The sequence below is a fragment of the Callionymus lyra genome, chromosome 11 (assembly GCF_982586985.1).
Source record: "Callionymus lyra chromosome 11, fCalLyr1.hap1.1, whole genome shotgun sequence".
Lineage (NCBI taxonomy): Eukaryota > Metazoa > Chordata > Actinopteri > Syngnathiformes > Callionymidae > Callionymus > Callionymus lyra.
In genome coordinates, this window is record NC_141828.1 from 3,542,728 (window position 1) to 3,552,727 (window position 10,000).

At 40.5% G+C, this 10,000-nt stretch overlaps 1 protein-coding gene across 1 annotated transcript in view; it reads right to left on the minus strand.

Annotated features, from left to right (window-relative positions):
• The window catches only part of camkmt (calmodulin-lysine N-methyltransferase), a 139,798-nt gene that overhangs the window by 47,927 nt on the left and 81,871 nt on the right, over window positions 1-10,000 (minus strand). The window contains exon 5 of the mRNA XM_087802547.1: window positions 7,954-8,005. Within this exon, the coding sequence (XP_087658673.1) occupies window positions 7,954-8,005 (52 nt within the window). The remainder of the gene's footprint in view (window positions 1-7,953; window positions 8,006-10,000) is intronic.

The following is a 10,000-nucleotide window of genomic DNA, read 5'->3' on the forward strand; positions in this document are numbered from 1 at the left end:
AAGAGTAAGAGTCAGAGTAAGAGTAAGAGTAAGAGTAAGAGTAAGAGTCAGAGTAAGAGTAAGAGTAAGAGTCAGAGTCAGAGTAAGAGTAAGAGTAAGAGTAAGAGTCAGAGTAAGAGTAAGAGTAAGAGTAAGAGTAAGAGTAAGAGTAAGAGTCAGAGTCAGAGTCAGAGTAAGAGTAAGAGTAAGAGTAAGAGTCAGAGTAAGAGTAAGAGTCAGAGTAAGAGTAAGAGTAAGAGTCAGAGTAAGAGTAAGAGTAAGAGTCAGAGTCAGAGTAAGAGTAAGGGTCAGATTCCGAGTAAGAGTAAGAGTAAGAGAAAGAGAAAGAGAAAGAGTAAGAGTCAGAGTAAGAGTAAGAGTCAGAGTCAGAGTAAGAGTAAGGGTCAGATTCCGAGTAAGAGTAAGAGTCAGAGTAAGAGTAAGAGTAAGAGTAAGAGTAAGAGTAAGAGTAAGAGTAAGAGTAAGAGTAAGAGTAAGAGTAAGAGTAAGAGTAAGAGTAAGAGTAAGAGTCAGAGTCAGAGTAAGAGTAAGAGTAAGAGTAAGAGTAAGAGTAAGAGTCAGAGTAAGAGTCAGAGTAAGAGTAAGAGTAAGAGTCAGAGTAAGAGTCAGAGTCAGAGTAAGAGTAAGAGTAAGAGTCAGAGTAAGAGTAAGAGTCAGAGTAAGAGTAAGAGTCAGAGTCAGAGTAAGAGTAAGAGTCAGAGTAAGAGTAAGAGTAAGAGTAAGAGTCAGAGTCAGAGTAAGAGTAAGAGTAAGAGTCAGAGTCAGAGTCAGAGTAAGAGTCAGAGTCAGAGTAAGAGTAAGAGTAAGAGTAAGAGTAAGAGTCAGAGTAAGAGTAAGAGTAAGAGTAAGAGTAAGAGTCAGATTCAGAGTCAGGGTCAGAGTAAGAGTAAGAGTAAGAGTAAGAGTAAGAGTAAGAGTAAGAGTAAGAGTCAGAGTCAGAGTCAGAGTAAGAGTAAGAGTAAGGGTCAGATTCAGAGTCAGGGTCAGAGTAAGAGTAAGAGTAAGAGTAAGAGTAAGAGTAAGAGTAAGAGTAAGAGTAAGAGTAAGAGTAAGACTAAGAGTAAGAGTAAGAGACAGAGTCAGAGTCAGAGTCAGAGTAAGAGTAAGAGTAAGACTAAGAGTAAGACTAAGAGTAAGACTAAGAGTAAAAGTAAGAGTAAGAGTCAGAGTAAGAGTAAGAGTAAGACTAAGAGTAAGACTAAGACTAAGACTAAGAGTAAGAGTAAGAGTAAGAGTAAGAGTAAGAGTAAGAGTCAGAGTCAGGGTCAGAGTAAGGGTCAGATTCAGAGTCAGGGTCAGAGTAAGAGTAAGAGTAAGAGTAAGAGTAAGAGTAAGAGTAAGAGTAAGAGTAAGAGTAAGAGTAAGAGTAAGAGTAAGAGTCAGAGTCAGGGTCAGAGTAAGGGTCAGATTCAGAGTCAGAGTAAGAGTAAGAGTAAGAGTAAGAGTAAGAGTAAGAGTAAGAGTAAGAGTAAGAGTAAGAGTCAGAGTCAGAGTCAGAGTAAGAGTCAGAGTCAGAGTCAGAGTCAGAGTAAGAGTCAGAGTCAGAGTCAGAGTCAGAGTAAGAGTAAGAGTAAGAGTAAGAATAAGAATAAGAGTAAGAGTAAGAGTAAGAGTAAGAGTCAGAGTCAGAGTAAGAGTCAGATTCAGAGTCAGGGTCAGAGTCAGAGTCAGAGTAAGAGTAAGAGTAAGAGTAAGAGTAAGAGTAAGAGTAAGAGTCAGAGTCAGAGTCAGAGTCAGAGTAAGAGTAAGAGTAAGAGTAAGGGTCAGAGTAAGAGTAAGAGTAAGGGTCAGGGTCAAGGTCAAGGTCAAGGTCAGGGTAAGGGTAAGAGTAAGAGTAAGATTCAGAGTAAGAGTAAGAGTCAGAGTCAGAGTAAGAGTAAGAGTAAGAGTAAGAGTCAGAGTCAGAGTAAGGGTCAGATTCAGAGTCAGGGTCAGAGTCAGAGTCAGAGTCAGAGTAAGAGTAAGAGTCAGAGTAAGAGTAAGAGTAAGAGTAAGAGTCAGAGTCAGAGTAAGAGTAAGAGTAAGGGTCAGAGTAAGAGTAAGAGTAAGGGTCAGGGTCAAGGTCAAGGTCAAGGTCAGGGTAAGAGTAAGAGTAAGAGTAAGAGTAAGAGTAAGAGTAAGAGTCAGAGTAAGAGTCAGAGTCAGGGTCAGAGTAAGGGTCAGATTCAGAGTCAGAGTAAGAGTAAGAGTAAGAGTAAGAGTAAGAGTAAGAGTAAGAGTAAGAGTAAGAGTAAGAGTAAGAGTAAGAGTCAGAGTCAGAGTAAGAGTCAGAGTCAGAGTCAGAGTAAGAGTAAGAGTAAGACTAAAAGTAAGACTAAGAGTAAGACTAAGAGTAAGAGTAAGAGTAAAAGTAAGAGTCAGAGTCAGAGTCAGAGTCAGAGTAAGAGTAAGAGTAAGAGTAAGAGTAAGAGTAAGAGTAAGAGTAAGAGTAAGAGTAAGAGTCAGAGTAAGAGTAAGAGTAAGAGTAAGAGTAAGAGTAAGAGTAAGAGTGAGAGTGAGAGTGAGAGTAAGAGTAAGAGTCAGAGTAAGAGTCAGAGTAAGAGTCAGAGTAAGAGTTAGAGTAAGAGTAAGAGTAAGAGTCAGAGTCAGAGTCAGAGTAAGAGTAAGAGTCAGAGTAAGAGTAAGAGTAAGAGTAAGAGTAAGATTCAGAGTAAGAGTCAGAGTAAGACTAAGACTAAGACTAAGAGTAAGAGTAAGAGTAAGAGTAAGAGTAAGATTCAGAGTAAGAGTCAGAGTAAGAGTAAGAGTAAGAGTAAGATTCAGAGTAAGAGTAAGAGTAAGAGTAAGAGTCAGAGTAAGAGTAAGAGTAAGAGTAAGAGTAAGAGTAAGAGTAAGATTCAGAGTAAGAGTCAGAGTAAGAGTAAGAGTAAGAGTAAGAGTCAGAGTAAGAGTAAGAGTAAGAGTAAGAGTAAGAGTAAGAGTAAGAGTAAGATTAAGAGTAAGATTCAGAGTAAGAGTCAGAGTAAGAGTAAGAGTAAGAGTAAGAGTAAGAGTAAGAGTAAGAGTAAGAGTAAGAGTAAGAGTAAGAGTAAGATTCAGAGTAAGAGTCAGAGTAAGAGTCAGAGTAAGAGTAAGAGTAAGAGTAAGAGTCAGAGTCAGAGTAAGAGTAAGAGTAAGAGTAAGATTCAGAGTAAGAGTCAGAGTAAGAGTAAGAGTAAGAGTGAGAGTAAGATTCAGAGTAAGAGTAAGAGTAAGAGTGAGAGTAAGAGTAAGATGATTCAGAGTAAGAGTAAGAGTAAGAGTCAGAGTCAGAGTCAGGGTCAGGGTCAGAGTAAGAGTAAGAGTAAGAGTAAGAGTAAGGGTAAGATTCAGAGTAAGAGTCAGAGTAAGAGTAAGAGTAAGAGTAAGAGTAAGAGTAAGAGTAAGAGTAAGAGTAAGAGTCAGAGTAAGAGTAAGAGTAAGAGTAAGATTCAGAGTAAGAGTCAGAGTAAGAGTCAGAGTAAGAGTAAGAGTAAGTGTAAGAGTAAGAGTAAGAGTCAGAGTAAGAGTAAGAGTAAGAGTAAGATTCAGAGTAAGAGTCAGAGTAAGAGTAAGAGTAAGAGTAAGAGTAAGAGTAAGAGTAAGAGTCAGAGTAAGAGTAAGAGTAAGAGTAAGAGTAAGATTCAGAGTAAGAGTCAGAGTAAGATTCAGAGTAAGAGTCAGAGTAAGAGTAAGAGTAAGAGTAAGAGTCAGAGTAAGAGTAAGAGTAAGAGTCAGAGTAAGAGTAAGAGTAAGATTCAGAGTAAGAGTCAGAGTAAGAGTAAGAGTCAGAGTAAGATTCAGAGTAAGAGTAAGAGTAAGAGTAAGAGTAAGATTCAGAGTAAGAGTCAGAGTAAGAGTAAGATTCAGAGTAAGAGTCAGAGTAAGAGTAAGAGTAAGAGTAAGAGTAAGAGTAAGAGTCAGAGTAAGAGTAAGAGTAAGATTCAGAGTAAGATTCAGAGTAAGAGTAAGAGTAAGAGTAAGAGTAAGAGTAAGAGTAAGATTCAGAGTAAGAGTCAGAGTAAGAGTAAGAGTAAGAGTTAGAGTAAGATTCAGAGTAAGAGTCAGAGTAAGAGTAAGAGTAAGAGTCAGAGTAAGAGTAAGAGTAAGAGTCAGAGTAAGAGTAAGAGTAAGAGTAAGAGTAAGAGTAAGATTCAGAGTAAGAGTCAGAGTAAGAGTAAGAGTAAGAGTAAGAGTAAGAGTCAGAGTAAGAGTAAGAGTAAGAGTCAGAGTAAGAGTAAGAGTAAGAGTAAGAGTAAAAGTCAGAGTAAGACTAAGAGTAAGAGTCAGAGTAAGAGTAAGAGTAAGAGTAAGAGTAAGAGTCAGAGTAAGAGTAAGAGTAAGAGTAAGATTCAGAGTAAGAGTCAGAGTAAGAGTAAGAGTAAGAGTAAGAGTAAGATTCAGAGTAAGAGTCAGAGTAAGAGTAAGAGTAAGAGTAAGAGTAAGAGTCAGAGTAAGAGTAAGAGTAAGAGTCAGAGTCAGAGTAAGAGTAAGAGTAAGAGTTAGAGTAAGATTCAGAGTAAGAGTAAGAGTAAGAGTAAGAGTAAGAGTAAGAGTCAGAGTAAGAGTAAGAGTAAGAGTCAGAGTAAGAGTAAGAGTAAGAGTCAGAGTAAGAGTAAGAGTAAGAGTCAGAGTAAGAGTCAGAGTAAGAGTAAGAGTAAGAGTCAGAGTAAGAGTGAGAGTAAGAGTCAGAGTAAGAGTAAGAGTCAGAGTAAGAGTAAGAGTAAGAGTAAGAGTCAGAGTAAGAGTAAGAGTCAGAGTCAGAGTAAGAGTCAGAGTAAGAGTAAGAGTCAGAGTAAGAGTCAGAGTAAGAGTGAGAGTAAGAGTCAGAGTAAGAGTAAGAGTCAGAGTAAGAGTAAGAGTAAGAGTCAGAGTAAGAGTCAGAGTAAGAGTAAGAGTAAGAGTCAGAGTAAGAGTAAGAGTAAGAGTCAGAGTAAGAGTCAGAGTAAGAGTGAGAGTAAGAGTCAGAGTAAGAGTAAGAGTCAGAGTAAGAGTGAGAGTAAGAGTCAGAGTAAGAGTAAGAGTCAGAGTAAGAGTAAGAGTAAGAGTCAGAGTGAGAGTAAGAGTCAGAGTAAGAGTGAGAGTAAGAGTCAGAGTAAGAGTCAGAGTAAGAGTGAGAGTAAGAGTGAGAGTAAGAGTCAGAGTAAGAGTAAGAGTAAGAGTCAGAGTAAGAGTAAGAGTAAGAGTCAGAGTAAGAGTAAGAGTAAGAGTAAGAGTAAGAGTAAGAGTCAGAGTAAGAGTCAGAGTAAGAGTAAGAGTCAGAGTCAGAGTAAGAGTAAGAGTAAGAGTCAGAGTAAGAGTCAGAGTAAGAGTGAGAGTAAGAGTCAGAGTCAGAGTAAGAGTCAGAGTCAGAGTAAGAGTCAGAGTCAGAGTAAGAGTAAGAGTCAGAGTGAGAGTGAGAGTAAGAGTCAGAGTAAGAGTAAGAGTCAGAGTAAGAGTAAGAGTAAGAGTCAGAGTAAGAGTAAGAGTCAGAGTAAGAGTAAGAGTAAGAGTCAGAGTAAGAGTAAGAGTAAGAGTAAGAGTCAGAGTAAGAGTAAGAGTAAGAGTAAGAGTCAGAGTAAGAGTAAGAGTCAGAGTAAGAGTCAGAGTAAGAGTAAGAGTAAGAGTCAGAGTAAGAGTAAGAGTCAGAGTCAGAGTAAGAGTCAGAGTAAGAGTCAGAGTAAGAGTAAGAGTCAGAGTAAGAGTAAGAGTAAGAGTCAGAGTAAGAGTAAGAGTAAGAGTAAGAGTCAGAGTAAGAGTAAGAGTAAGAGTCAGAGTAAGAGTCAGAGTGAGAGTGAGAGTAAGAGTCAGAGTAAGAGTAAGAGTCAGAGTAAGAGTAAGAGTAAGAGTCAGAGTAAGAGTAAGAGTAAGAGTCAGAGTAAGAGTAAGAGTAAGAGTCAGAGTAAGAGTAAGAGTAAGAGTAAGAGTCAGAGTAAGAGTAAGAGTAAGAGTCAGAGTAAGAGTCAGAGTAAGAGTAAGAGTAAGAGTCAGAGTCAGAGTCAGAGTAAGAGTAAGAGTAAGAGTCAGAGTAAGAGTGAGAGTAAGAGTCAGAGTAAGAGTCAGAGTAAGAGTAAGAGTAAGAGTAAGAGTCAGAGTAAGAGTAAGAGTAAGAGTCAGAGTAAGAGTAAGAGTAAGAGTCAGAGTAAGAGTGAGAGTAAGAGTCAGAGTCAGAGTCAGAGTAAGAGTAAGAGTAAGAGTCAGAGTAAGAGTAAGAGTAAGAGTCAGAGTAAGAGTCAGAGTAAGAGTCAGAGTCAGAGTAAGAGTAAGAGTAAGAGTCAGAGTAAGAGTGAGAGTAAGAGTCAGAGTAAGAGTCAGAGTAAGAGTAAGAGTAAGAGTCAGAGTAAGAGTGAGAGTAAGAGTCAGAGTCAGAGTCAGAGTAAGAGTAAGAGTAAGAGTCAGAGTAAGAGTAAGAGTAAGAGTCAGAGTAAGAGTCAGAGTAAGAGTAAGAGTCAGAGTCAGAGTAAGAGTCAGAGTAAGAGTAAGAGTAAGAGTCAGAGTAAGAGTAAGAGTAAGAGTAAGAGTAAGAGCGAGTCATGTGTCTCAGAGAGTAAACGTTGATAGTCTTGTCGGACGATTGTTGACTTTGACTCCGAGTCTCATCTTCAACTATCTTAAGCTCGTCAAGTGTTTCCACTTCAGATGTTTGGCTGCAGCCGTCGAGAGGTTCGTCAGCAGCTGTGAATTCTTGCTCTTGAATAGAGAACCAGTCGTGAAAAATGAGCCGAACATTGATGAAGCAAATAAAACATCGAGTGTCGTCTCAAGATTTCAAATCAACTCATGAGTTTCATTCATGACGAGGTTCAACCTCAAGATCCACCTTTTATACGAGAGTCTTTCAAATCAATGCAGCGTCAAAGTTTCCTTTTCAATAAACTTATACTTTTCAAGTTTTTTTTTCAATGTTAAAGATTCACTTGAGTTTGAAGGTTCAGATCATTGACGTCTACGTTCAGAAGAAAATATCTACAGCTGCATATGATGATGTTTCTCCCACAGTCCACCCTGAGTAGCTGGGACAGACCTCTCGAGGTTCTCGTCCTCACTCTCTAGGTTCTTGTCCTCACTCTCTCGGTTCTCGTTCTACTCTCGAGGTTCTCGTCCTCACTCTCGAGATTCTCGTTCTACTCTCGAGGTTCTCGTCCTCACTCTCGAGATTCTCGTTCTACTCTCGAGGTTCTCGTCCTCACTCTCGAGATTCTCGTTCTACTCTCGAGGTTCTCGTCCTTACTCTCGAGGTTCTCGTCCTTACTCTCGAGGTTCTCGTCCTTACTCTCGAGGTTCTCGTCCTTACTCTCGAGGTTCTCGTCCTCACTCTCGAGGTTCTCGTCCTCACTCTCGAGGTTCTCGTCCTTACTCTCGAGGTTCTCGTCCTTACTCTCGAGGTTCTCGTCCTTACTCTCGAGGTTCTCGTCCTTACTCTCGAGGTTCTCGTCCTTACTCTCGAGGTTCTCGTCCTTACTCTCGAGGTTCTCGTCCTCACTCTCGAGGTTCTCGTCCTTACTCTCGAGGTTCTCGTCCTTACTCTCGAGGTTCTCGTCCTCACTCTCGAGGTTCTCGTCCTTACTCTCGAGGTTCTCGTCCTCACTCTCGAGGTTCTCGTCCTTACTCTCGAGGTTCTCGTCCTCACTCTCGAGGTTCTCGTCCTCACTCTCGAGGTTCTCGTCCTTACTCTCGAGGTTCTCGTCCTCACTCTCGAGGTTCTCGTCCTTACTCTCGAGGTTCTCGTCCTCACTCTCGAGGTTCTCGTCCTTACTCTCGAGGTTCTCGTCCTCACTCTCGAGGTTCTCGTCCTTACTCTCGAGATTCTGGTCCTCACTCTCTAGGTTCTCGTCCTTACTCTCGAGGTTCTCGTCCTCACTCTCGAGGTTCTCGTCCTCACTCTCGAGGTTCTCGTTCTACTCTCTAGGTTCTCGTTCTACTCTCTAGGTTCTCGTTCTACTCTCGAGGTCAATAAAGGGTTCGTAGACACGAAGATTGTAGCAATGATGTGTATCTGGGGCGTGTGTTACTTACCATGATCCCGGCCAGACAGGTCATGCCTCCCCCCAACTCACACACCGCTCCCCTGGGAGGACAGAGTGGAAATGAGCTTCACCTTGGTGAGAGTGGAAGTACTTTTCACCCCATACAGGTGTGTGTGTGTGTGTGTGTGTGTGTGTGTGTGTGTGTGTGTGTGTGTGTGTGCGTGCGTGCGTGTGTGTGTGTGTGTGTGTATGTGTGCGTGTCAGCTCAGTGGGTGAACAACTATCAATTGGAGCATCAACCTGAGAGCTGAGGACTGAAAACTGAGAAGCACGAGCTGCATCAGCGGGGAATAGAACCGACACACACACACACACACACACACACACACACACACACACACACACACACACACACACACACACACACACACACATACTTGCATGCTCATTCAACCCCTCTCTCCATCTTCCTCACCCTTTCATCTGTCCTCTCTCATCCCTCTCTCTGACCTTCACTCTGATCAATACTCAGCCTCACGTTCATCAGTGACTCACAGGCTGATGTTACACCTCGAGTGTCAAAGCTGACGTGGAAAGAGCAGAAGAAAGTTCAAGATTCATATTCGAAGCAGATTTTGTTTTTCAATCTCTGAGCTCGACTGGAAGAACCGACGTCCTGGTGAAGGAACATCCGAGTCTTCAGAGTCAGAGACGTGTCAGTAATATTGACACATGTCAATCACATTTTGACACAAATTATTTTTGTCACATTTTCTGCTGAGTCAAGATCTTCTGTTGCTTCTTTTGTTTGTGTTTTCAAAACCAATAATGTCTGCGAAGAGTTTCAACTTTTAATGATCTTGAAAATCACACGAATCACACGTTTGTGTTTACAGTAAATAGTCTGTCAGCACGACCTTGAAGCTCTGGTATCGACTCTGGTGTCATTAAACATCAACTAGTATCAACTCTGGTGTCATTAAACACCAACTAGTATCAACTCTGGTGTCATTAAACATCAACTAGTATCAACTCTGGTGTCATTAAACATCAACTAGTATCAACTCTGGTGTCATTAAACATCAACTAGTATCAACTCTGGTGTCATTAAACATCAACTAGTATCAACTCTGGTGTCATTAAACATCAACTAGTATCGACTCTGGTGTCATTAAACATCAACTAGTATCGACTCTGGTGTCATTAAACATCAACTAGTATCAACTCTGGTGTCATTAAACATCAACTAGTATCGACTCTGGTGTCATTAAACATCAACTAGTATCAACTCTGGTGTCATTAAACATCAACTAGTATCAACTCTGGTGTCATTAAACATCAACTAGTATCGACTCTGGTGTCATTAAACATCAACTAGTATCTACTCTGGTGTCATTAAACATCAACTAGTATCAACTCTGGTGTCATTAAACATCAACTAGTATCAACTCTGGTGTCATTAAACATCAACTAGTATCAACTCTGGTGTCATTAAACATCAACTAGTATCAACTCTGGTGTCATTAAACATCAACTAGTATCGACTCTGGTGTCATTAAACATCAACTAGACAGAGTGTCTCTGTAAGTCCACTAAACTTGAGGTGCACAGACTTCACCTCAGGGATCTGATGTCTTCTTACAATGAGGTGGTGGAAACTGCTAGATCTGACTACATCAGAAAACTGATAGCAGTAAATAAGAAAAAACCCAAAGTTTTGTTTGACACGATTAATTCTCTCGTGTCTCCTGCTCCTCAAATCACGCCTGTCTTCTGTGAAGCTGACATTAATGCATTTTTGAGATTCTTTACTGACAACATTAAATTGATCAAAGAGAAAATCTCTCTTTTGTTTGGAACCTCTGCTGTCTCTGAGCCCCTCTCCTCCTCTTGGTCTTCCTTCACTGCTGTATCTTTGGGTGATATTTCATGATCTGGATCTTGTAATCCATGTGTTTCTGTCTTCTTGCCTGGACTATTGTAACGGTTTATTTTCATGTCACGCATTCACGCACACACACACTTTAACACACATGCACATAAACACTTTAACACACACACATACATACTTTAACCCACTTTAACACACACACACA